This window comes from Sander lucioperca, chromosome 4, assembly GCF_008315115.2.
Source record: "Sander lucioperca isolate FBNREF2018 chromosome 4, SLUC_FBN_1.2, whole genome shotgun sequence".
NCBI lineage: Eukaryota > Metazoa > Chordata > Actinopteri > Perciformes > Percidae > Sander > Sander lucioperca.
This window is the reverse complement of record NC_050176.1, coordinates 44,710,569-44,737,254: the sequence shown is the minus strand read 5'-3', so window position 1 is coordinate 44,737,254 and position 26,686 is coordinate 44,710,569. Positions and strand designations below refer to the sequence as shown.

At 40.9% G+C, this 26,686-nt stretch overlaps 3 protein-coding genes and 1 pseudogene across 6 annotated transcripts in view; 2 read left to right on the top strand and 2 right to left on the bottom strand.

Annotated features, from left to right (window-relative positions):
• si:dkey-92j12.5 (multiple PDZ domain protein) overlaps window positions 1-1,522 on the top strand; it is a 41,960-nt gene extending 40,438 nt beyond the window's left edge. Inside the window, 1 exon segment of the mRNA XM_036000279.1 lies at window positions 62-1,522. The gene's annotated coding sequence lies outside the window, so the exon portion shown is untranslated.
• Window positions 1,523-4,148: 2,626 nt separating this feature from the next.
• On the top strand, window positions 4,149-5,563 carry LOC116040584 (annotated as a pseudogene).
• Window positions 5,564-8,184: 2,621 nt separating this feature from the next.
• tyrp1b (tyrosinase-related protein 1b) lies at window positions 8,185-14,124 on the bottom strand. The gene is made up of 9 exons (XM_031286060.1): window positions 14,039-14,124; window positions 12,774-13,132; window positions 12,389-12,497; window positions 11,532-11,745; window positions 10,946-11,150; window positions 9,471-9,638; window positions 9,020-9,199; window positions 8,787-8,933; window positions 8,185-8,491 (listed from the first exon to the last, which is right to left on the bottom strand). Exons 1-9 carry the CDS (start codon window positions 14,050-14,052, stop codon window positions 8,286-8,288), a joined length of 1,602 nt encoding a protein of 533 aa, XP_031141920.1. The 5' UTR covers window positions 14,053-14,124; the 3' UTR covers window positions 8,185-8,285.
• A 402-nt stretch (window positions 14,125-14,526) lies between these two features.
• si:dkeyp-118a3.2 (A-kinase anchor protein 12) lies at window positions 14,527-26,415 on the bottom strand. Of its 4 annotated transcripts, none has more exons than XM_036000278.1 (6): window positions 26,368-26,415; window positions 20,355-21,569; window positions 19,204-19,521; window positions 18,372-18,495; window positions 17,716-17,829; window positions 14,527-15,432 (listed from the first exon to the last, which is right to left on the bottom strand). In XM_036000278.1, the coding sequence occupies exons 2-6, from the start codon at window positions 21,376-21,378 to the stop codon at window positions 15,258-15,260; spliced, it is 1,755 nt and encodes a 584-aa protein (XP_035856171.1). In that variant the 5' UTR covers window positions 21,379-21,569; window positions 26,368-26,415; the 3' UTR covers window positions 14,527-15,257. The 4 variants fall into 4 exon arrangements, with proteins under 4 accessions (XP_035856171.1, XP_035856169.1, XP_035856170.1 ...); XM_036000276.1 differs by lacking the exon at window positions 26,368-26,415 and adding an exon at window positions 22,056-22,272 and having other exon boundaries at window positions 20,355-21,599; XM_036000277.1 differs by lacking the exon at window positions 26,368-26,415 and adding an exon at window positions 22,056-22,272 and having other exon boundaries at window positions 17,716-17,826; window positions 20,355-21,599.
• Between the last annotated feature and the right edge of the window lie 271 nt (window positions 26,416-26,686).

The following is a 26,686-nucleotide window of genomic DNA, read 5'->3' as shown; positions in this document are numbered from 1 at the left end:
GTAACCAGCTCGGGATCTCTGATGGTGCATGGTGACAGACTAGTCTTTGCATACTCTGCAGGGGGCGGCCATAGAGGACGGCAGGCTGAAACGTGGAGATCAGATCATTGCCGTGAATGGACATTGTCTGGAGGGCATGACTCACGCTGAAGCTGTGGATATCCTCAAGAAGACCAAGGGAACTGTAGTCCTAACAGTACTCTCTTGAGACACGGTCCGTTGTGTCCGGTCGTCATTATGTCTTTAAAAGTAGCCCATGAAATAATGTAGCTGCCTCCTGTAGCACTGCCTCACACAAGCCTAAGAAGGAAAACGTGGACAGTTAAAGTGATATAGCTTTGTTTAAAATCATAGGTAGAGTAGATACTGTAAGTGTAAATGTATCTGAATTTAGTTTGGGAAAAGCTACCTCTAACTGCAACTGGGTGTTAACATGCACAGTTTTACCAATATAAACTCCTATTCTTGTTAAGGTGTTATTAGAACATATGTGTTGCGTTGCTGTCGGGCAAAAACCTTGTATATCCAAGGCTAAAATGAGTTGAGATGTTTTCATTTTAGCCTTTACTGAGTTATTTACCTCAGACAAAGTCAGCTGAAATCGCCTCGTCACAGTTTAAGTATTTGTAAAAACCCCAGAAAGACGAAAAGAGTGACCAATAGCACTGATTTATGAAAAAATAAATAAATATGGAGATACAAGGTTTCTGCCCGACAGTGACGTTATGTTATATTAATCTTCATATCCCAATCATGAATATCTCTGTGTTCATACAAATGGGATATTTTTAAAGTTACCATAGAAACAATGCTCATAGAAATCAAAGCACCAAAAGCATATATTAAATAAGCCAATACAGCAGTGTCCTAACTGATGATCATGTGTCTTAGTTATCCCGATCAAGGTATTAATAATATATTTTAGCATCGATATGCATCATGTAAACACACTCATGGATAAATTACCATCCCCAAACTTTTGTATCTGCCGACCACACATCAATGCAATAGAAGCATCTCTCAAGACACAATGTCACATGTATTTAGTGCTGTCTATAAACTTCTGTTCATTCAAACATGCCAAGTGCTTCTGCCAATCTTTTGTATGGCAATAAGGTTTTAGGTTAGACAGTTTTACTTTTATTCTTTATTCTCATATTCTAATCATTAAAGGTGTGGCATGATTGCTTGAATAATCAATGTACTTTTAATATCTTTAATACTTTAAATATCAGCTATTTATTTACCAAGTTATTTATTACTGTTTTCATTATCTGTAACTTGATCAGTTGTCTTTCAGGAAGTATTGTTATAGTGCAATGTGCAATCTTTATTTAGAAACCTGATACTTGTTTTATATTAATTTATTTATAGTGTGATATTTATGTTTTCGTCACAGTCTTCACAATTTATTTCATTTCATTCATGTCAGTAGTCCTCAGAGCCACAGTGTTTGGGATTGTGTAACATTGTACAACTGAATGTAATGTTAGTGATCTTATTAAATGTTCATTTGTTAGAGTTTTGTATACAAAACTTGTATATTGTCCAGGACTTCTATTGTTCTGCTTACTTACTTCCTGCATGTATCTCTGCGTATAATGTTTTAGTGAAACAACCAGTCCCCTTAAATATGGTCACATTTTGATGAGGGATGATAACAACACAGAAATATTTCTTGATGCTTCGTGATATCTCTGAGTAGGATAAGCTAAGGGATATCATTGTTTGACTTTCAAATCCCACAGATGCAGACCAGAAAGAAAAGACATATCTGAGAAAATCTAAGATTCCTGAATTGTTAAACAAGGACGTCTGTGCCTGCAGTTACATTTTTAAGGATAAATGCTCAAGCATTTTTTGCATATTTTTGCATCTATTTCCAAACCAGTGATCAGAATTTAGCCTTGGGGGAGTTTTATTGTTGTGGTTATGCTCTTTGTCTCTCTCTATCGCTCTTTCTCTCTGTCTTTGTTAAACATGAATACACATTTAACATCACTCAGGTTTAGTGAAGTGTGTGTCAGTATATCATGGAATGACAGGGAAGCACTAAATCACAGAGTAGGTACAATTGTAGACTGACAGCAGAAGAGGCAGTGCTTGAAGAAGTACTCAGATCTTTTACTTAAGTAAAAGTAGCAAAGCCACAGCGTAGAAATGCAATACAAAATATATTTAAAGTAATAGTACACATTATGAAGAATGGCCCATTTCAGAATAATGTTTATGTGTGTATATATATATATATATATATATATATATATATATATATATATATATATATATATATATATATATATATATATATTTATATATTTATTTATTTATTTTTTTTATTTTTTTTTATTGGGTTATAATTGTGTGTGCATCACTTTAATATTGCAGTTGGTAAAGGTGGGGCTAATTTATATTACTTTTTATACTGCTGGGTAGCTTACTGTAGAATTTCCATCCAGGGATCAATAAGGTATTATCTTAACCTATAATAATTCATAATAATGTATTTGTTGATTATATTTTGGATTATCAATCTAAATTTGCCAAGTAAATAGTAAATAAAGGTATTGAATTAATGAAGTGGAGTAAAAAGTATAATATTAGTAAATAAAAATTAAAAAGTCGCAGAAAATAGAAACACTCAAATAAAAGTACCTCAAAATTGTACTTAGTTGATTAAATCCACATAGTTACTGTCCACCATTGAGGAGAGGAGAGGTTAGTTTGAGAAGTACAACATTGTAGAGGAAGCTGAAGGAATGAGTTTAAAACTAGGACAAAGACGTTTTCAACCTGATTTAGAGAAATGCCAAGGGAAACTAAACCTGTGCCATTTATTTTTGTAAATGCACAGAACTTTTACTTTAATTACTGGAGTTACTGGTGACAACTTGACAAACAATACATGTGCACACAAATGTCTCATTTAGGAAATAGGAGGCATCTAGGGAGCTACTGTCTGGAGCCTCTGCATTAATCAAAGCCATCTGTTCACATTGCAAGCTTTATTGAAACCCAGCCATCACGGTCTGGTTTATCCTTCTCCAGATGAACAATTGCCTTGCCTAAAGGCTGGCGTGAAGAGGGTTTTAAAATGGAGAAGTGGCTAAATGGTTTAATTGCACATTTAACCAGAATGTTAGAACATTATAATGGTTCTTCTTTTCTGAAAGATAAAACTTTTTTCTGCTACTTGTTTAGCAGCTAAAAACAAATCTACATATTGTTTAATACTGTATTTTATCATGTGGGCTTCAATGGATTTCAATTCAACTCTCGTGGGAGTGGCAGGGGGCAGATGCATCGACATCTCCCTTCTCTTTCATTAAGCAAGAAGACTGATCTGCTGGTTTTCACAACTAGCCTCAAATTCCCTTTACCTCAGACATTTATGAGGAATATTTCAGAAGGCCATGGGCAGTGGGACCTTTTCCACCGCGTAGCCCTTCTTTCCCTCTTTTCCATCAAAAACCGACAGTGGGGCCTTTCCACTGGTTGCAAAACTGTAATGCATTTTTCTGCAGCTGAGAATAAGAGGACTTGCATGAGAGTACACTTGACATGAAAGGCATTAATGTTCATCTCTTTTGGAAGGGTAACAGTGGCCTAATGATTGTTCTGTGTGTGACTGTGACATCTACCCATATTAATAAATCCACAGGATTGTCTTTTTGCTGTCAGTGTAACCTGCTGGTACAGAAAGAACAGCCAACTAATGGTGGAGCCCAAAAAATCTTCTTTTCCATCAATTCCCATGAGATTATTTTTCAAGATACCAGCATGCACTGCAAAAAGGCAATTCCTAAGCAATTCAGTCAAATGCTGAGTCTCAAAATCCTGCTTTCCTTTAAACAAGATAAAAATATCCCGGCAGGGAGATTTACTCTAGCTACTTGTAACCCTGTTGAACATTGGGTTAAAATAATAATCAAAATAAAAGTAATACACTACATAATTATTTATGTAGATTAAAGTTAATGTTTAATTTGTCACTAAATACTAGGTGTGATAAGTTTGAGATAAATCACTTTTTCACCATTTCTGCACCTGTTGTTTTAACCTGAAGTTTACAGTGCATTCTGAGGAAGCAGAAAAAAAAGTCCGGTGGAAAGGTTTTCTCTCCAAGCTATTGTCTTGAGTGGGACGCTCACAAAACCCCCTAAATTGTAGAAACTGAAACTGAATTTTGTCTTTATGAAACACATTTTACCTAAAATCAGCGTTACAGTTACATTAACTTAGACAAACGAAATAACTTGCTCTAATTAACAACAACGAGTTACAGCTAATGATACTTGATAACAAAAATATTAGCTAACCGCTAACTAGCATTAGCTGTCAGCAAGCCAACTAATGTCAGCTTTTAGCTTCTGCAAATAATTCTGACGTTGCTTGAGTTTAGCGTCAACGTTTAAAAGCCAAAAACAATGTCTGACGACTATGAGTTCAGCGATGACACGACCATGATGCGAATGGAAGAGGATGGGGAGGCAAACAGATGCCAGTAAAAACGAGGAGGATGAAGGTAAGATGTTTGTAGGAGGGCTCAGCTGGGACACAACTAAGAAGGACCTGAAAGATTATTTTTTCAAGTACGGGGAGGTTGTAGACTGCACTTTAAAACTGAACCCCATGACTGGCCGTTCACGGGGCTTTGGCTTTGTGCTCTTCAAAGAACCAGACAGTGTTGACAAGGTTGCCACACAGAAGGAACATAAACTCAATGGAAAGGTCATTGACCCCAAAAAAGCCAAAGCCATGAAGAGCAAGGAGCCCATAAAGAAGATCTTTGTTGGTGGTTTCTCTCCAGACACTCCTGAAGACAAAGTCAGAAAGTACTTTAGTGCCTTCGGAGAGCTGGAGTCAATTGAACTTCCCATGGAAAACAAAACCAACAAAAGGAGAGGCTTCTGCTTCATCACATTCAAAAAGGAGGAACCAGTTAAGGGCATCATGGAGAAAAAGTACCACAATATTGGACTAAGTAAGTGTGATATAAAAGTGGCAATGTCCAAGCAACAGTATCAGCAGCAGCAGTACTAGGGAGGCAGAGGTGGATACATCCAGGTCTCAAGGAAGAGGCGGTGGTCCCAATCAGAATTGGAACCAGGGTTATGGCAACTACCGGAATCATGGCTATGGGAATTATGGCAATTATGGTTACAATAATCAAGGATATGGAGGATACGGTGATTATGATTACCCTGGTTACAACTATTATGGATATGGTGACTACAACGATGAATCTGGTGGATATGGCAAGTCGCCACAGCGTGATGGTCACACCAACAGTTACAAGCCGTATTAACGGAGGAAACTCATCTTCAAGTAGGTTTCAGAGTGATGAAAGACAGCAGAGCACTGGTGGAGCGTTGGCCAGAGAGATGATGGTATCCAGCAAAGATCACATAGCTGATTGTAAGAAACTAATGAAGAGCACTATGACCTACACTACATTTCTTCTATATTTACCGGAGTATTTTTTGTATCTCAAAAGTTTTGGTGTTTTTTTGCATTTATTTAGATTGCTGCAAAGTTTGGGCAGTTTGCGTTCCTAATCCTCTCTTGTTTTTGTATTTATGTTCTCAAATGCTGTTTGTGTTATGGGGGCAGCTGTGTTCCCCCATCCTGGGTGGGTGTGTGTGTCTCTCCCCTTTTCCCTGTGTGTGTGTCTGTTTTGCCGGAGCGGCTGAAAGTAGGTCGCCCGGGGTGGTCTTTTTCCTCGTGCTCCACTTACCTGTTTGTTTCTTCCTCCTGTTCAGATCTACACTACTAGACCTGTTGCCATGGACTGCTGGTCCGCCAGCCCATCACCTTTCTGTCGTGCCGCCTCCCAGCTCGGATTCCTGAGAGAGTTTTTGGACACACCACACTCTGCCCACGCTCGCTGCTGTCCTGATCATCCCCAGCGCAGCTTGACTGTCCTTGGCTGCTTTGTTTGTTTGTCGACGTATATTAAAAGACATTTCAAACTTTTTCTCTGTGTCCGTGTGGTGATACTCCGTGTTTTGGGTCATAGCCTATATGATCATATTTTGCTAATTGTGTGTTAGCATTAGCAACGAGGCTATTTCAACATACGAAATTACATTTACTGTAATGTCAAAATGTCAAAATTCTCTACATGCGATCTGTTGCTGATTTTAATTAACAACACACTGTAGATGATCCGTAATCTGAACAGATTTAGTCTGTCTGACTTCTAAACATAACTATATCAGCCACACAACATGTGGTTTGTACAGGTTAAGCCTTTAAATCAGACAAATAGCAAGGCGTTTCCCAGCATAGGCGTTTCCCAGCATACCCTGGGTCCGCCTGGGTCTTGCAGTCGTATGATTGAGATTTCTCTTGGCACAGCTACCAGAAGACTTACAACTTTCAGACAGGTTGCTCACGTCACATCTACGTCTTCAAGCTCATTTTGAGGCTGCGCAGTAACGCTCAGCCCTCACCGGAAAAGTGCTTCTAATAGCCTTCACTGGTCTCCGTCCAGAGCAACGGGATCTTTTGGTCCATTTCTTTAACTGTCTATGTTCAAACCTGCGGCCACTTTGATCTTGTGAGGTTAGCGTTGCCCAGGTGTCCATGACGTCAGAGCAAGTCGGGATCAAATCGGACACAAATCTAACCAGCATGCATTGGGTGGCGACCGCCGGTGATCGATTCTGCACAGACCTGTCTCCTCTCGAACAAGCCTAATATTGCACTTTGAACTCTGACTCATGACTTTTGACTGATTTAACTTCCGTCAGACCTAACCTCAGGAACCACCACTCATAAGGCATTGACCTGGATAAACATTTTGGAGAACTCCACACAAAGACATTTTATTTTGTCTAAAGGGCCTGTTTATTGTTTTCCACATAGTAAATGTAATGTAGATTTCCTTGCAATTCATCTACTAAAGTTACAGATCAATTACACCCATTTTGTGTTGTGTTATGGTTGTTGCACTCTAACTTGGCTCCCCCGAACCTAGAGCGAGGTGTACTTACCCAGGAGTGGGTTACATACTGTACAATGCTTACAGTAAATTACACTTATAAATGTAGGTGCCCACAGTTGCACGTCATTTCACGTCTTGGTTGTCACAAGAAATGAGCTGGACTAATGGGAAATTTGGCGTAGAGAAGCATGCATGCTTATGTCATGCCGTTTCATTCACAGGCATAGCCTGAAGCAAGAAATAATTTGACACCGTTATAGCAGAGAAGCACTGCATGATATGCCGCATCATCTGGTCATTAGTTCTAAAACCGCTGAAAATGTTCCTATTAATTTTGACATTTCTCCCTGTTTGATTCATTCATTTCTTGTGTAAAATTCTTAATTCATTATGGAAAAAATTATTCTTCTCTTATTCTGTTGGTCTAAAAGCTGCTTTCTAAGATTGTTCTCTGTGTCACAACTGTTAAATTATTGGTCATTTTTCCTAGCCTAAAAATGTCATACTAACGCATTATTTCTTTATGCATTGTGCAGTTCAGAACCTACCCATTACATCGGTTTTGGTAAAGGCAAGACACAGTTTATTGAAAAAATGTGAAAACAAAAATGCTAGAAGTATAAAATTACACTGAACTGCGTCGTCACTAACAGGTATGTGCAAGTTCTCTGACCCATGCGGGGGTACATGACTTGTAAATTGAAGTCTCATACTGTGGCAGTAATATGTTATATCCACATGAGGGCAGTGTGTGTGCTGTTATAGAGACATGGACATTTGCGTGGCTCTGATTAATCACTGAGAAGCAACATTACATCGTAAGTGGTTTGCTGGTTAGCCTCAGGCTTCAGACAAGCAAATTTGGCCTGCAGCAAAGGCCTTTAGTATTAAGACCTGTCTGTGGTCTGTTTATACCGTACAGCATATTATTCTCACGGTAATAGGCCTAGATTAAGTGCAGAATTAATGGAATAAGAACATCAAACCTGATAGGACAGTTGTCATTAATTTTACAGTTGAACTCTGTCTGTATGAACATATTAGCAACATGCAACTGGGAGCTGAAAAAGGGACACTACAGGCGAGAAATAGTCCCCTAATTGTCGACTAACAGCAATTTGCCCATTCTTTATAAACTGAGCAGCTCCAGGCAGTCTGATGTCTTCTGCTGTATGTGTCAAACAAAAGGACTCTGCCAGCCCTACAATTTATAGCAAATACATTCAGACTCTGGGTTCAAAACCAGTTCAACTTTATTTGTAAGAAGTAGGGGAATACAAAAAAAAAGGAAAACAAATGCAGGAAAATGTTAAGGCCTCTCTAGAAAGGCAGGGACTTAGACAACAGACTGTGATTTGTCCAACCTCCGGTCATCCTGTGAGTAGCGTCGGAAAGTCTCTCCCAGCAGTGGCTCCAGGGACTCAGCTGAGTGGTAGGAGCGGGCGCGCACGACACAGGCGATAACACCACCCACCACTGCCACCACCAGCACCGCCGCAACAATGGCTATGGTGATGATCTCAGACAGGGTGTAGGCACGAGCTACGGAAAAAAGGAGAGGAAGGTCATGTGTGTGTGTGTGTGTGTGTGTGTGTGTGTGTGTGTGTGTGTGTGTGTGTGTGTGTGTGTGTGTGAGTGTGATCTCAGACAGGGTGTAGGCACGAGCTACGGAAAAAGGAGAGAAAGGTCATGTGTGTGCGTGTGTGTGTGTGTGTGTGTGTGTGTGTGACTGTGTGCGTGTGTGTGTGTGTGTGTGTGTGTGTGTGTGTGTGTGTGTGTGTGTGTGTGTGTGTGTGTGTGTGTGTGTGTGTGTGCGTGTGTGTACTCTGCTACATACCTGGCCACTGGACCTCATAGGAGTATCCCAGGTTTTCTGGGGCAGGGACAAACATCTCAGCATTGGTGACAGGAGGCCAAAAAGGAACCATGTTGAATCTCCGGTTGTGCCCAATAGGAGCATTCTCCTCAGGGTAAACTACTTCACCTGCACGATGAGAAAATTAGGTTTAACCATCTTTTCTTCCTTCGAGTGAGTTTTTTGTATCTGCATCTAGTTCAGTCTGTCTGTACCTGGTTGGTGCCTGCTGAGCCACTCGTCGAAGATTGCATCTGTGAATGTGTGCAGCAGCACAAAGATGGGATCATTGGGCGAGAGGTGAGTCTGTCCGCCTGTCCCGTTGAGGAAGAGGTGGGCTAAGTTGTGGAGGCTGCGGATCACCGGATCGTACATCCCCTGGGGGGCGCTGTAGCCTTGAAAATACCAAACAACACAGACAATCCATGAAAGCTCTGATTTACCAAAATAAGGAACAACAAATGCTGTGTTGGAGTTAACCGTGTGTCCGTACGTGCGTGTGTGCGTGCGTGCGTGCATGCGTGTGTGTGTGTGTGTGTGTGTGCGTGCTACACAGTACTTAAGCAGCTCTGCAGTTTGAGCTTGACTGAACCTGAATATCCTCCATTGGTTAAAGGGAGGATGTTAAAATCTTTAGTGCTGCTTTAATTCTGACCCATGACACACCTTCAATGGTGTTCCTGAAGCTCTCAGAGGAAGTGGAGTAGTAAGGCGGAGTGTCGAAGGCGTTGAGCTCCAGACAGTCCAACACATCCTGGGGCTCTGGCAGCCTCTGCACCATGGGCCGTGCCACGTTGCCCGCTGGGTTCCTCCTGATGGGACTGGTCTCTGAGCCTGGGTAATAAAGGACAGAAGGTCAGAAATAATATCTATCAAGTACAATATACTTAACTCTACTCTCAGACAAAAAGATCACAATTGAGCAATGACAGTTACGGTTTTTGTGGTTAGTGGGACATTGTAGATCAGATTCAGGCCAGTGGTTCCCACAGAAATGGTAAGAAAGATGATGTTGTGTGAACTACTTTCTAATTCTATGTGGAAGACTAGACTAGTTTGATCAGTCTTGAACATGACAGGATGGCAGTTTTCTTTGTTAATTATTCACTACAAGTCAACAGTAACAAGTGGGAGCTCTGTGACTGAACAGAAGTTTTTTTCTTCTTCTCGCATGCATGATCTTTTTCTTTCTTTTTGTGTGCTTTCTCTCCCACTCATACACAAGCACATAAACAGAAGGCAACATAACTGAGATGTCTGTCTGTTTGAAGATTATTCCCTCAGATCAAAGGAACCAGTAGACTGCTAGATTCCTGTCTTCAACAAGCACATGCACAAATGAGGCAACCCCCCCCCCCCTAACCCATTTAAGGAGATGTTGCTTGTTGACGCAGGAAATACCGGGCCTGTCATGACTCTCTAAGGGGATTAATGAGACAGATCTCTCACACGTTGGCCACTCACATGTTCTACCTGTTACCTAATTCCCGCAGCTTTTTTTTCTTATAGACATGCAATTGCTCAAAAAGGACCCCCCCACCCCTATGTGTTTGTTCTAGAGCACTACGCTAAAAGAGGATTGACATTCTTCTATTATTCCACGATAACAGAGGAAAAACATATTGTATATTGTATGAATTACTGTATGTGTATTTGAAAACTAAATCAAAATGAGTGATTTTGAGTTGTAATCTGGTGCCAGGGTGGAATGAGACCCAATCCCTTCAAATCTGATCATAGAATGTCTATCTTATTAGAGTGTTACACAGAGTTGACTTATTCTAACATAAACCGCTTTACCCATTGGGAATTAACACTTGTAAAACTGTAAGTCTGCTATACAGAAATTAGGCTCAGGGAATAATTTTTTTTTTTAAATCCAATGTATTAGAATGCAATACTTTGGATGCACAAAGCAACTCAGAAGAAGTTGAGTAGTTTCAAACCAACTGTAGTAAAAGCGAGCAATATTGAATGTGGCACAACAGCTGTAAGATATTATTTATAGCAGCTTATGTTCTACATGCTCTCTTTATTAGCTCTTTGCCCTCTTTTCTGATGCAGCTGAAACTACGCTGTACATCAACACTGCTATCCTGAACAGTACGGTGTATAGTGTGTGTCTCTGCGACTGTCCTCACTGTTGCAGACGGTGCCCAAAGTGTCATAGTCTTCCACACTCTCACAGATGACCCTCCACTGGGAGAACACGGAGTTGGAGCTGATGGAACTGATGTCAACGGAGCTCCTGGCTCCCAGCAGGTCGTCGGTGCAGATGTCGCACTCACTGCCTCCGATGGCAAAGTTCCAGTAGGGCAGGGCGAAGGTTGGGTCGCCCAGCATGTCCTGCATAGATGGAATAATAAAGGAAGGGTTCATGGATATCTCAATAGATTCATGCATGTGTTTCATGAACTGATGCAGTTTAATATTGGATTCAACTGTCTTTGCACTTTCAATTCCTCTTCTTTTACACCACCCTCATTTTCTTATTATTTTCCACCTTTGTATAATTCCCTCCCTGCTCCCCCTTTCTCTTCCAAGATAGCTTTTCGCTCTGTCTCCATCTCTTCAAATGCCCACGCTCTTTCCTTCCTACTCTTATCATCCTTCCTTTCTCCCATCCTCACATCCTTCATCAAACCATCAGCCTAAAAGCCTTTTCTTCTTCCCCTTTTCTTCTCCACTATCCCCCTCTTTCTCCCTCCCTCCCTTCCCTCTTCGCACCTGCATGTCTCTCTCCAGTTGCAGCAGATGAAAACGGTGCCAGGTGACAAAACCCGGGCCCTCATGGGAGAAGTCTACGCCTCCAAAGCTGGTCTGGCCCGGCCCCAGGTAGGTTTTACTGACAGAGTAGTAGTGGCTCCAAACAAAGTAGTTGTAAATGGTGATATTTTCAAACTGCGGGGTGTTGCCATCGGGCCCAAACACCTCCTGGTACCTACAGGTGACAGGAGCAGCAGGATAAATGTCACATTGTGTTTTTTCCTACACACTGTTCTAAGATTATTTTCTCGTTTTTTAATGCAAGTCTCCAAACTCATATTGGTTGATTTGATTTGTGAGATATGAGGCCTGTAGCTGGGATCCAGGGCATGCCCTTTTTTCTTTTTTTATTAGGAGGTTAAAAGGGTTCTTCTACCTGCAGCTGAGAATTGCTTCAAAAATGCATCTACTATAATCCTCAACTGACTTGGAAGGTTATTCACAGATGTATGTACTGTTATTTAAAAAGATTAAGAAAAAAAAACTTTACTCCTGCCTAAACTGATATGTTTCTCTTCCACCTGCAGCCTAAACAGAAAGCTGCCAGGAGAAATTTTATGATTTTACTGATAATTTTCAAAACACAGCATGGGTTCATTACTGAGTGTTCAACTGCCAGACTCAGCTAGACTTAGCTTGCAGGTCCTTGGGCAAAGCTGGGCTGTCTGTTCCACAGTCTTCATACCAGACCAAAAGACTCAATCTCCCTTTCAAATGACTTCATTAAATCAGTTTTTAAATATACTTAGCATTATTTTTCCCATAATCGAGCCCATAAAGAATGATTGCAATAATGCAATATATGCTTATGTATGTACCGCCGTGTACAGATGACCAGGTTAGGGTGGACAGTCCTCTTTGCTCGGTCCAAATCGTTCACAAATGCCTGCTTCTCAGCTGTGCTCATCTGCATGATATTCCTCCTTACTGGAGCCAGGTTAATGGGGTGGAGGAACCCATAAGGGCAGGAAGAGAGAGGATAAGGGGTTGGAACAAAGGAACAGAGGAGGAAAGAAAAAAAGTTATTAAAAATTTACATAGACATTGCCTTTCCATAACAATAAATGCTGCCCCCATTCCCTCGACTGATGTATTTTCCTACGTCTTTGAGGCCCACTGAGATCTTAAAGGGTGTGCAGTCAGAGATAGACATGGCTTTTTTTGTTTGCTAATGCTGAGTTTAGACAGTGTCCATTCTCTTACCCACAGAGATCCTCTGATCACAGTTTGGTCCAGTCAGCCCGTGGCGACATTGCCCACAGTTGTAGCCACTGAAATTCCCATTACACTGGCAAGTGCGGTTGAAAAATCTCAGAGGCCACCTCTCTCTGTCATCACGTCCAGCATAAGGGTACTGGGGTCCGTGGCGGCGGTTGTCTGCTGCGATGGTCACACACTGCCCTCTTCCTGTGCTGGAGCCACACTCGTCCCCTGCCGCCCCTGTTGGGGACGGGCAGCACTGGCCGCTCTGCAGCCCCGCGGGGGTGACGCACTCCCGGGGGAACTGGGCCAGCGATAAGGTGGCACACAGGGTCACCACCAGGAGACCCACTCTCCACATGCTACCAAAATCCAGAGAGAAGGGAGGTGAATTTTAGGTACATGAGGTGAGTTAGATGGGAAAATAAGGTAAGAATAAAGTAGGTTAGGAGTTTTAAAAACACAAAGAGAGTAGACACATTTTACATGTTGAGAATTGTTTTACATCCATCCATCTTTTTCCAAACCACTTATCGTGTTCAGGGTTGTAAGGGACTGAAGCCTTTTCCAGCACACATTTAGTAAGTTGAAGACAAAACATTTAATACACTGCAGCCATACACTTCAATTAAGCTCAAGAACAACTCGGTTTGTGTTCTCTTGTTAAAGCCAGTTGTTTTAACATTATTCTGAAACTTCACTTCTTACACGCCCCTGCAGGCGGTGCGAGTCATTATTTATAATTCACAAAGCCATTAGCTTTCAACTTTTACAAGTTCAGAACTACTTTCAACAATAGACGGCAAGACACGATTTGCTTCAACCTTTTTTGTAGTTAGATTTGCTTATCTTCTGAAGCTCGTTGATTAGGAATGAATGAAGGAGTGACTAATAGTTTGGCAGGAACAATTCTTTTTCAACAAAACAGTGATAACAGCCACTGAAAAAAGTTCCTAATAAAAAAATTATAAAAACAATACATGGAAAAATGTTTTTCACATGCGTTTATTTTTGAATGCAATCATAATACTCAGCCAGTGCAACCAACATGGGCTGTTATGTGGCAATCTGTTGTATATCCCGATCTGAAATAAACTTGGTTTTCATTCTTAGATTTTGCCAATAGCCACTTGTACCAGTTGTTCATTAGTCTCATATCACTTTCAGTTTGTAAACAGTGCGAAAGCAATCATTCACACGGTTTTAAAACTTATTGCATTCTACAGTTCATTATGTAAAAAAGCATCAGTGTAATGTGTTTCCCCTACCTCTGACTGTGCATGCTGCTCCTCTCTTTCTGCAGAACTGTAGCCCCCCAAGAGTCGGCCCATTTCCCTCGTCTGGCTTAAATAGCTATTGAGCGCATGACCAGACCTCTCCACACACACACACACACACACACACACACACACACACACACACACACACACACACACACACACACACACTTGAGGGCAGTTTTTTAACACTGTATGCCTTGTGATCATAACCCAAATGACGCCAGTCTGTGTGGTCACTCACACAATAAAAGACTCTGATATAGCAGTCATACTTTAGTCACTTTCAATAACATGGCGATGGTTTGTTATCTGTGGAGGCAGGTGTCTGGGGAAGATTCCTCATAATTTGTGCGCACAATTTAGTCATTTGATTCTTCTCATTATTTGATTTGTGTCCTCAAATAATCAAAAATGTCAAATTGTGCCCTTCAGAGTACTGAAACATCCATACTGGGAGGCAAGAACGAAAGCACAAATTCAACATTATCATTTTAATTTGGTACTGCTCAAATCACAAATGATGATACACAGGTCAGGAGTTATTTAGAATAAAAATCAAATAGTTTTAAACTTAATGTCAATGTTATCTCAAATCTTCTTTTTTTTCTTGTTGGCGAGTGTGGTACTCCATGATACCGAAAAAATAGGCTTTTGTGAATTGTTGATAAAACTTGGTTGCAAAATTGGTCATACCCACTGCCCTTTTCACATCGTTTCTAACAGCTTTGTACAGCATGACTAATTTGGTCAGTATGAAAAACATTTCTTAACAATTTCATTGTAGCCTAAACAGCTTACAGACATCAAACTAGATTCATAACATGTTTATCCCATTTACACACACACTCATACATGCACAGAGTATTTTAATACATGCTCTTCCTGTTCACTTATTCCAACAGTGTGCTCACCTGTTAATGCACACTCCTATTTCCACATGCTCACACATGCCAAATGTGTGACAGTATCTTTTTCTTTCAATTTACACTCACACAAACAGACATGCGGTCACAAACACCAAATACAAATGTATTACATATACAGTAGTTATTATAGTCAGAATTCCAGGCAGTCTGTGTCAGGTTGATTAGGGTTTGAGAATTTAGGGTAATTCATTGGGTGTCTGGGTAGATTAGGTGCAGGGATGGAGAGTGGCTTTTTGTATTTTGTTTAGATACAGTAAAAACAGACAAAACAGTTGGACCCCCTAGAGAATGGAAGTCCTGAGGTCTTGTGAGGAGTCTGGTCCTGGTCCAATGTTGGCCGACTCCTCTGCAGAGCTGGGCGGGAGGTCGGACATGGCTATTTCATGCTCCTCTTCATGCTGCTCTTTGTTTTGGGCCAGGGTTGAAGCTACATCAACTGGGTCATGTGCTGCTATCCTGGTAGAGAGGACAGAAGGGCAGTTGGCAGCCATTTAACAGTTGAATAAATTGCAGAGAGAGAAAAGCCAGGGCTGCTGGATAGCAGGAACAATCACAAACAGAGTGCATGCAATAGAAGCTATTTGATACAAATGAGAATAAAATGCTGCTTTGCTTTACTTGGAAACAAAGACCCTCTGATTGTACACTTAGGGTACCAGTAAAATACAAACACAACTTAATTTGGTGTTTTCATAATCAAGCTGTTGTTGAATATGGTGCTGCGAGCAAATGCTGATATTTTCACCGCAAGGTCTGTTTATTTAATGACGCACCAGATGGAGAAGCTTGCAAACTGTGGTGGAAGGAGATAAGCTAGGAGGTAATGACACACCCACATATAAAAAAGATCACTTGACATTATTGACTAAATGCAGGTGACAGTGTCCTGTCCCTCAAGGGTATCCAAACCACCATCTTAAGTGTCATTCCAGATGAATTATGTACGCTAAAGGGCTGTTTACCAAGAATGCATTGTGGTCATTCATTTCTTCCTCTGCTGTAATCTGGCATTGTACATAATAGAATCGTCCTACTTTACGCATCCCTCCAAAATACTGGGTTTTCTGGGTCTGGTTGAGAGTGGTTTGTTACATAAAGCGTTGGGCTTGGATCATGTTCAAGTTTTGTTATTTTAAAATGTATTTAATTGAAAAAGTTCCCTTTTTTTGTCTCCTGTAACAATTGTCTGCGTCAATGCATGTGCCCCCAATGTGTTGCAAGTACAGAGAGGGAAGAGGGAAAGAGACCAGTGTAGCTAATTTAGCCTTCTAAGTTAATGGTCAGTAACGGGAAAAATAAAGCAAAAACATACAGTAGCTTTGGTTCCTGGGTCAGGGTTGGGCATCAAATTTTATGATAGGAGATTCAGACGTTTTAATTCAATTAGCTTGTGGATCTCACATTTCTTTATTTTCAGTTATGAGTCCTGTTAAATGGCCAATATTTTCCATTTAAAATCCTTCACTCCCACCACCCAGACTCTGCATTTCTGCTTTCCAAGTGGCTACATGCAAGGTGCAAACCCACCATTTTTCCCTTGCAAATACTGTATACAAAGTTCAATATAATTCTTAGTAGCCTACTGTATATTAAAATACAGTATGCATGATATATTTTGTTCTATTACAACCATTTAATATACTTGCTACACCAATCACAGCCTCATTATTCTAAATGCACATCTATCATATATATATATATTAGGTATACCAGGTTCCGAAATGTACATGACTGACTCCCACAGTTCATCAACACTCACTGAATGTGCTTGCTTTGCACAGTGGCTTCTGGCGTCCTTGTGTGCACAAGGAGCAGCACTTTGTGCCTTATTGTCGAGATGATACTGTTTTTTGACTCTTAGATAGTTTTCCAAATATTATTCGAAAAGTGACTTTTGCTGTTTTTTGGCAGCGTTTTTTAGTGATTCCCTCTTCTAATGATGAGTGGATTGTCACTGTTGCTATAAAATCTCTTAACAAGGACACATTTCAACATGACTCTGTTGACTGTTTAATAATTCAGTGCGTTGTTATCGTCTGTGCTATCGTCAGATTTCTTTTTGTGTCTTGCACACTTTTCACTAGCACATCAACCCTCATTGAAATCATTGGACCACATACAAACAGCGTTATGTGTGCACATGAGTTTTGTTTCCATACTCTTTCAATCTCTCTAAATCTCGGTCTTCTTTTTTCTCATTTTATACACACATCCTTACCTCATACTTACACATGGTCACTCCTCACGTACACAAACCTTTAGCTTATTATTGATTCAAGCCTGCTAGTCTGATTAAAAAGAATGGTGGTATTACCCAGTAATGATTTGCGTTCATGGGACTCACACTCTCATGTGACCCAGTGAGCAGCCTCCTGAGCGCATAGCTTACAAAGCAGCCTAGAGGGAATCAGCTGAGAAGCACACAACTGGTGGTTCCTATGAACCACAAGATTCCAGGTCAGTGCACATGATTTTGTCGGCTGACAATGGGCAAGCCTGACATCCGGCTAGTGTTAGTGACAAGTTGACAGCTGATACTGTAGAAGTCAGTTTGGTTATTTACTGGGAGCTATCAGTATGCATATGTTTGGTCTGATTTGTACCTTAAGTTTCAGTTTTTGAATTCAGCGCATATAAAAAGAAAAAAAGATAGCAAGTGCTTCCATACACAGCACAAGGTGTCACTGAATAAGAGATGATGCTGGAAGATGTTAGATAGATGTTTATATGTGAACATACTGTTGAGCGTCCCCATTGCCTGCAGGAAGTGTGTCGTCACTGCAGTCACCTCCTGTAGCTGCCTCTGGTTCAACACACCCTTCCTCACATGCTCGCTGTAGAGCCGGGACACTGCATACACACATACACGCAAACAAACACACAAAATCTCAGTTATTACTGTTGCCCATCTACAAATTAACTACATGCTGCATTGGGCCATGTGAAAAAAAAAAAAACTAGTACAGCGTATTACCGATAAAAGGCCAATCTCTTTTTGTGAGAGAAATACTGAACCAATACTGGGCACAGTCTCCTCATGTCATCATCTATCAGTGTGGAAATGTTAGCTGCAGCTTGGGCGACATCAGAAGCAATCATGTACCAGCACTGCTGTAAGTCCCATCTGTGATTGTAGCGCTGCTGGTACTACAGCTAGCAATCAGATGGCTTATTTCTGCTATTAGAGAAGAAGCATTGGGATACGTTTGGTGCTAGTGCGAATGCAGAATAAGTATTATTTTGATTATCATTCATAAAAAGTAAAGAGAGCAAAATAGTCTTTGTTTAACAAACTTGAATTGTACTTTCCGTCCAACAGAAAATAATGGGCTATATGATAATGTTTGAATGAGTGTTCCTGGAGATTAAGTCCACAGAAACCGTTGCTTGCCTACCTGTTTTTGTTGCGAGGAGGATGTTTGAGGATATAGATAATGATGATAACGGTCTCCAAAACCAAGAAGGCTGCAGCAGAAATAGCGCCAATCTTCCATGCCTCCAGGCCCAGCTCACTTGTCTCTAAACAGATACATTAAGGCAGAGAGGTAGGGCAGAAGAGGCGGGAACATGACATCTGATGCACTACGCTTTGGTACAACTAAATCAACTGTCCCTCAACTGCACATAAAGGAAGCTGTACACTGATATTCCATCTATTCATTACAATTGAATAGCACATTACAGTTTTCCAGGAAAAAAAACACCTTTTATTCTATTGCCATGTCATTTTACACAATCTAACTTCCAGCTGTTTTAAATTACGTCAGCTCAAAGGGGCATGTGTGTGATACATAGGGGCATAATACTTCTCATCCATTTCAGTGAAGCAGAAAATAGCATATTATAGTGTGACGAGATGGTCCCAACTTTCTGGTCTTCCCCCACCAGTCAGTGTGTAGTTGGCCTACTCCCCTGTTTATTTAAATGGAACAACATCAACTTGGCCATCTGTATATTTTGCTGGCAGTATCACAATGATGATCTGTTTTCCTCTCCTTTATTCTACCCAAATTTTAAGCTGGAGAAAATCTGCTGTAATATATACCCAAACTCATTTATAGCCTTATTCAGAAGTTCTGTTGTTTTTTTATTTTAAACTTCAATTCCACTTCTCAATTGAGACATTAAACCCAAAACCAGTGGAATACATAAGGGCCCAAAGAGGCAACTGTGTTTCATTGTATTTTCCTTTTATATTTTTTAATATATTTTTATGTTCCATTTTACCTGTGTTTCCGGCTGTATCTTCCACCAGCTCATTGGCCTCCCCTGGTTCCTCCCCTTCTGCCTGAGGGGGTTCAGCTGGAAAATCCTTAACAAAATTATCCAGTGTAGGTTGGGCCACAACAGGCTCATGTGGTAAAATGTCATCAGTAGGGGTAATGATCTCATTGCCATTGTTGGATTTCTCATCACCAAGGGTATTTTCTTCTGTCTCCACCCCACCTAAAGATGGCCTGGGGGTGGGAGCCTGGTTCTCAGGGCTCTGCTCTATGGAGGCTTCATCGCCGTCCAATGGCTCTGGGGCAGAGATCACCAGCACTTCTAGAAGAGGGGTTTGGTATGTGACACACACATGAAAATGAAGCCAAGAGGTCAAGGTTTAGGGTTTGTCGAGTGTACCTAAGGAATGTAGAATAATGCATAGATGTGCTGCAGCTGAGATTGGAAGTTGGTTCATGATTTGTATGCATGCGTAAGCTTACTTACACTATCACAGTATCTTTACAGTGCAGAATGTGTATTTAACGTCAGTCTTTGCATGTGTTACAATAATCATTGGTCTTTAAGAGAATTTTAGAAGTTTTGACTGATAATAGATTAATGTCCATGTCAGATATTCTATAAACATTTTCTCAAGCGCTTTCTACCAAACGCTTGCTAAAACATTTCAAACCATTGCTCATTGCCTAACCAGAGCAGCTAATCGTGAAGGTTTTTCAGGACATATAAAGTGCATTAAAGGGGCTTATAATCTTCATTTAAGAGCTTTTGTCTCTTAAAGTAGGTTAAGATGGAAACAATGCAAGCTAAACCAAAGCTGCTGAGTCTAATGCAACTGAATGTTTAAAGACAAATACCATTGCAGTTTTAGGTTTTTGTGACCCAAATTATGGACAGATTTTACATATTCAACATTTCAGATAGTTATTAGAAAAGAATGTACTGCAAGTAAAGTGAATGATGCAGCTTAAATATGGAGCTCATTAATAAAATGAGAATAAAAGTCAATGAGACGATTTGGATTTGTTGGGAATTTTGAGGTTTTAGACGTTTGCAGGTTCATGGTGCCAGTCTCGGACCACCACAATGAAGCCTAATTTCTTTGTGCCAGCTTTCCATTCCATTGCACAAAGAATAATCTTCACATATCTCACCTTGATCCTCTTTTTCACTGCCACGTGAGGTCTCCAAAGCAATCTGCTCCTCTTCTCCTGCTTGTTGGTCACCGCCCTCATTCACTAATGCCACTGATTCCTTCTTGATTACACTCCCTCCATTTATTTCACCTCCTTCTGCTTCCCCTACTTCTGTACCTTCTGCTTCAACCTCTTCAGCATCTCCTCCCTCCACCACTAAATGGCCTTGTTCATCCTCTACCTCCAGTCCTTCAGCGTCCTTCACTATGTTTACCTTCTCCTCGTCCTCCGCCTCTACTGGCTCTCCTGCCACAGTTTGTGTTGTCTCTTTCTCATAATTATCAAAATGTGGTACTATCACCTCACCTTTCATATCATCTACCTGAGTTTCTTCCTTTCCCCATGCATCCCCTAACTGCTCCACATCAGCCACCGCCAGGCTAGGGTCAGACTCTACCACGATCTCCTGCTCTGGCTCTCCACCTACTGCCACATCCACAACAGCTGGGGCTTCCTCTACCTCCTGTGTTTCTGATTCAGCTGCTCCTTTTTCTTCCCACAACACAACCTGCTCCTCGCTGTCCTCCACCCCTGTCTCCTCCACTGCTAAATACCCTCCTGTCTCTTCTAAAGCAGCTACACCTTCCTCTACAACCTCCTGACTGACTTTGGTGTCTAGAGACTCACCGATAACCTCCACTCCCTCTGCCTCTCTGCCTCCAGTTTCTACACCTGCTGTAGTCTCCTGCACAAATCCAGCTACAGTCTCCTCCTCCCCATCGGTGGCTCCTTTGCCCTCCTCAACTACATCTTCAAATACATCCACCTTTGCTATCTCCTGCTCCTCTCCAACCCCAGTATCTCCCCCCTCGGCACCCATATCTTCACCTTCGACCTCCTCCTCCACTGTCTGCTCCGACACCTCAGCCTCTGTGTCACTTTCAGTCTCTCCTTTATAAGCCCCGAGTGCATCCTCCTCAAACGCCTCCTGCACGGCTGCCTCATCTGCTTTTGCTTCACCTCCTCCTTCGACCTGCCCCATAGCTGCCTCCACCACCCTCTCCAGCAGCTCCTTCAGCACTTCCTCTGCCCCACGACCCTCCACCTGCTCTGAGGCCTCCTGCACAGCCTGCTGCACCTCCTTCAGGCTAGGAGGGACCACCACGGGTACCACCTCTGCAGGGGGCAGCTCTGGTTCCTGGGGTAAGGCCTGGCCATCTTGCAGGGTGACCGCTGTGGAGGATTGGATAGAAGTAGAAAGACCTAAGAAGATAGTATAAAACACTTGATGTTTTGTAGCAGCTGTAAATAACAGATAATCTTGGAATATTTGAGCAGTGTTATATTGATTGTTTGTTGATTGATAATATTGATACTGATAATGAAGAAGTGTTGACCACTCAAGGAACAGGTCCAAGGAGTGTTTGATTATAATGCAATATGTGCCACCATAATCACTGCAAATCCCTTCATGAGAAATATAGCAACATTCTGTATCCTTACCATTGGATGATTATGTCATTATTCATTGATTCAAAATTCTAAGACAGGATTACCGGTAGTTATAGTTACATGCACATCACGGGTAGGTGCAAGGTTATTTGAAATTATTAAGTCAATTTGTGGTTTAGAGTCAGTGTGCAGGTGTTGCTCTTTTCATGGAAATACAAAGATATAATCACATAGATGATCAAACCTATTTGCATAATGCCATCCTACCTTCAGACCTGCAGTGTTGTAACAACAAAACCACTAGGAATCCTTTCAAAAAGCAGTACTCCATGCTGTCAGAGAAAACATAAAAAAATATACTCCAAAACAATCCCCAGTCTCTCCCAGGAAAACACTCTTTACTTCCTTTTGTTTCTTCAAACTTGCTCAAATGTCAAGTGTGAGTGTGTACACCACCACAAGACATACACAGAATGTGTAGACTCTGGATGGTTGGACAGTAAATTGGGACCGGGCAGGGAGGGTTAGCAGGTGACACTGAAAGGAGGGAGGGTGAAAAAACGAACATCGCCATGTTAAATATTGCCACCCCGAGGTGTCTTCCTACCACCAGGTGTCTCTATGGGAGTTGGGGCGGGGGGTAAAGTAGCACTTCAGTGTTAAATGCTTTCGAGACCCTTACAAGGGCTGTGGTGAAGCTAAGGCGGCATGTCACACACAGAGTGAACTCTGGAGGAGCAATTATAGGTGGGCTGTGAGTTTGGGACATGAGTGATGCTACCATTAGAGCTTGATATAGAGCTAGAGAGAGTAGATGCATAAAAATACTGTAAGCAAAAGTTCATAATAATATCACAATGCACACAGCAATAAAAGTAGTATTCTCTTGAGATAGCGTTTCACGCAGAAGATGTGAAATGGATATCCATGTGTGTTACATGTGTTTTTATTGATCACTTTATATGGCCTTTCTTTCTACTACTACACTATACACTATATATTTCTATGTTACCAGTCTTGTACGCATAGAAAGGATTAGAATTGCACGGCGGTGCCTCATGGTTTCGAACTGTTAGGTTATTTAACAAAGACATCCATGGCTACTATGTTATGTAATGAAAAGAATATTTATATTATATGGATGTCTAGCATGTGCCTGTCCAGTCTCACGATCGCATGGTTAGTGTCGGAATACATGGACATTGGAAGTAGTCGTTACATTAATTGGTATCTACCTGTAAATGTACAGCGTCATCCGCGGTGTATTGCTAGAGGAAATAAAAAAATCCCCAGTTTACGTGCAGCAGTTTCTTTATATTCATATCCAGATTAGCATCGTTGACACATCCCTAGAGGAAACAAACAACATGTGCACAGAAACTTTCTCTGTGGATGCAGCCAGGTATGAGATTAAGCATCTGTGTTTTGCATTAACAAATTTGTCCATTGGAAAATATGATGAAATTTATGTTTAAGTGTAAGGAAACACGAAGAGCCATGCTGTAAGATGAGAGTTCAGGAATGAACTATCTTAACAACTATTGGATGGATTGCCATTGCCAACATTTATGAAATAAATAATCCCAGAGAATTAATCCTAATAATTTTCATGACTTTTTCCTCTATCGCCATCTTGAAATTGACATTGCTGTGCCTCAGAGAGCAGCTAGCATGGCTGTTCAGTCCTTTTCAGTGTCATGTGACTAAACTGTTACATATTAGGACAATAACATTGTGTCAGTCAGGTTAGTTTAAAAATGGAGCATAATTCCTAAGAGAAAGGTAAATTACTGTTATTTAAATTGCTCCAGTTTACTAATAGAGGGTCAAAAATGTGTAGTAAATATGTATGATCATACAAACCCAGCAAGTTAATAAGATATTGAGTCATAATGTGACAAACTTTGCACCAATTTATATTTTTTACAATTTGTATTGAGCTGCCTAACTCAATTACGATAATGTATTGCCATACTTAATGCACTGTACCATCCACTGTAGCAACATGAATAGGGCCATTTATGCCTTCTTAACATAATAGTTCTATTCATTGTTGGCTGGGTCAGTGGGAAACAAAGATTGAGGCTTAAAAGTTTAAAATGAATAAATGTGTCCATGTGTGTTTCAAGAAAGCCATGTGAAATTCACATCTTTTCCCTACAGGTAAAGATATCAATTCTGTCCAGACATCTGTTGGATGTCTGCCCTCCATTGTCCCCCTCCCCTTTTGAGAAAAGCAATATCCTTTTTGAAAGTCATACATTGTTTCCCTGTGATCTGCCCAATAAAAGTTAAACCAGTGAAGCTTTAATGTATAACTTCCTTTTCAATAAAATCTGATTAAATCTTATCCTGACCAAAGCCTCCATTGATTCTCATGCCAAAAGACCAGCGTGACAAAACTATAAACCTGTGTCATGGAGGCAATGAGATTCCTAGACCCACCAACTTATTATCTTCCTGGCCCGTCAGTAGGAACACTGATAGTCTGCTCAGAGTTATAAAACTATAATAGAGACTTTTTTGCTGTCAGTGTTGGTATAAGAACATGTCAGTGTTATTCTCTGCGGTTTGTGTCGCTTTTGAAGCCATGGGGTGGTGCTGCACAGTGATCTCTACTTCAATTCGATTTATTTGACAATTCAGTTCCAAATCTGCACTTCTGTATAACAAGTGTCTCTGTTGTCTGTCTCAAAACAAACCATAGATAGACCATAGAGTCTTTAGGGCTTCAGAGGAGCAAAAAAAAACATAACTGAATTGTTTTCTTATCTGCTTACTTTGTTACCTTTTTTTTTATCTCTCTAACTTTATATTTTCTGATCTCTCTTTTTCCTCTTTCATTCTCTCGCTTTTTCTCATTCGTGACTGCAGGAGATTAGGTCTGAAAGGTTAATACAGTCACATGAGCTTCACATTGTGCTTTGTACTACCAGGCAGTAGCACTTCATTCTTACCTTGTGACTGGGCTGGAGAGGGGGATTATTACACTGATGCATATGGTATATTGTCTACATACATACAGTACAGGCTGCCACTTCACCCTATTAACCACTATATCTCAACACACAAACACACACACACACACACACACACACACACACACACACACACACACACACACACACTTATTACTACACACTACAAAAACTGAATTAAAGTGAGTTTCCCACACAAATCTGTCTGTGGCCTAATTGCATGTTAGCTTGTAACTTTAATCCGTAAAACAATAACTCTCATTTGGACAAAAGAAAAAGCAAATTTCTGTATTTTATTAGGATACATAAGAACAAACTTACAGTAAAAATGAAATCATACATTTCTCTTTAGAAACCATCAGTGACCAGTGAATGCAACTCTCTCTCTGAGTTTCCCCAAAACACCTACAGTGTTACATGTTATTTGACAATCATCATTGTGACAGTAAAACTAGTGCATTGTTGTGTAGCTTCTGAAGCTGGTTTATGTTTAGGGCTGGGAGGAGCAGCACACTGTGCAGTGCTATGAGGCCATAAGAGTTGCTGTCTGTATTTCACATGTCAATGTTGGAATTTCAGATGTGCTGTCCATGAAAAGAGGGCGGTGCAGGTGGGTAACCAACACTAACCTCTACCCAAGCCTGATCCACTGTCCAAACTCACCAACACTATCCACTGGAAAATATTGCACATCTAATCACTTTGAACACTTTTATTTACATAGCCTACATTACACACAGTATAAGGTGATGCTCCATTGGGGATTTGGACAAAAAGGTTTCTTTCATCCTGTCAACATGAAACTTACTATAAAGAATAAGTGGACACGACATTATATAATATGACAGTTGAACAATATTGCGTTCAAAATTTGCAAATGTATACGTTATGTCCTCTTTTGTCACGTTGCAATCTGATGCATAAGAGTTGGTCATCTACAGGAAGATCTGTCATTTTGTCCATGATGAAAAATTTCAAAAGTCTCAAAGATATTGGCTATTCATGTTAGGCACCAGTGTTTCATGTTAGTGTCAAGGTCGTTGTAAAGCACCCAAATCCAGGCCCAGTCAATACCATTTAGTTTCAGTTCAGACCTGCAGTTCCAGTCTTAGCTGTGGCACTTTTAGGCAAGAAAACTAACAGCAGCAGCAATGAGTGCAGATGTAGACATGCCAATATGTGCCATATAGGCAAGGAAAGTTATTACCTTTTGACAGAAGCCACCTGTACGTAATAATTTTGAGTTTCACGGGGGGTGACAGTCAGGGTGTGATTTGTGAAAAAACAGAGTGGGGATGTTTTTTGATCATGCACAACAAAACAAAACATCCAATAATTAAATCCCCCTCTGCCCTCCTACCTTGAATAGTGCCACTCGGCCAGGGAGGCCAATACATGTATTTATGAACCCTAACCCAATATTCAATGGAAAATAATCTCAAAATGAAGTAGCACAATGTGGTGTCAACATAAAACACAGTGCTTTCAAGCCAGGGAGCGGAGTTCACTTCCCGGCGAAAACAAAATACTCCCAGGAAACGTGTGTTTGTTCCTCAGGAGTGTTTTAATCCAAACTAATTGTTTTTGGTGCCTAAACTTACCTGTCGTCGCCACATGACGCTCACTTTTTCTCGAGTTTCATGACTCAACTGCCACGGGCCCTGAAAGGACCATTTGGTGGTGCCTGTAGCCGGCTCACTGTCACTTATTATTGGTGGCTAAACACATCTACCAACTGCCGCTGATACGGTGGAGCTCTGATGTTAGCTCTGTGGTCCGGCGTCACAGAGCAATCTACCCGCTAAACAAATCTAGCAACTTCCTTCACGTTACAGCGCTTTACTTAGTTAAAAATACTTCTATTTTAGGTATATAATATATGGTGTATTGGTGAAGTAGCATTGATCACTTTGCGGGGGG

Coding starts and splice junctions, on each gene's coding strand:
- tyrp1b (XM_031286060.1), bottom strand. Junction 9,639..10,945: donor TTTGGGCACCGTCTGCAACA/GTGAGGACAGTC, acceptor TTTATTACCCAG/GCTCAGAGACCAGTCCCATC. Junction 8,492..8,786: donor CTATGAGGTCCAGTGGCCAG/GTATGTAGCAGA, acceptor TTTTTTCCGTAG/CTCGTGCCTACACCCTGTCT.
- si:dkeyp-118a3.2 (XM_036000276.1), bottom strand. CDS start 22,119: ATGGAGTACTGCTTTTTGAAAGGATTCCTAGTGGTTTTGTTGTTACAA. Junction 21,600..22,055: donor ACAACACTGCAGGTCTGAAG/GTAGGATGGCAT, acceptor CTATCTTCTTAG/GTCTTTCTACTTCTATCCAA. Junction 17,830..18,371: donor CCTCCTCGCAACAAAAACAG/GTAGGCAAGCAA, acceptor TATGTGTGTATG/CAGTGTCCCGGCTCTACAGC.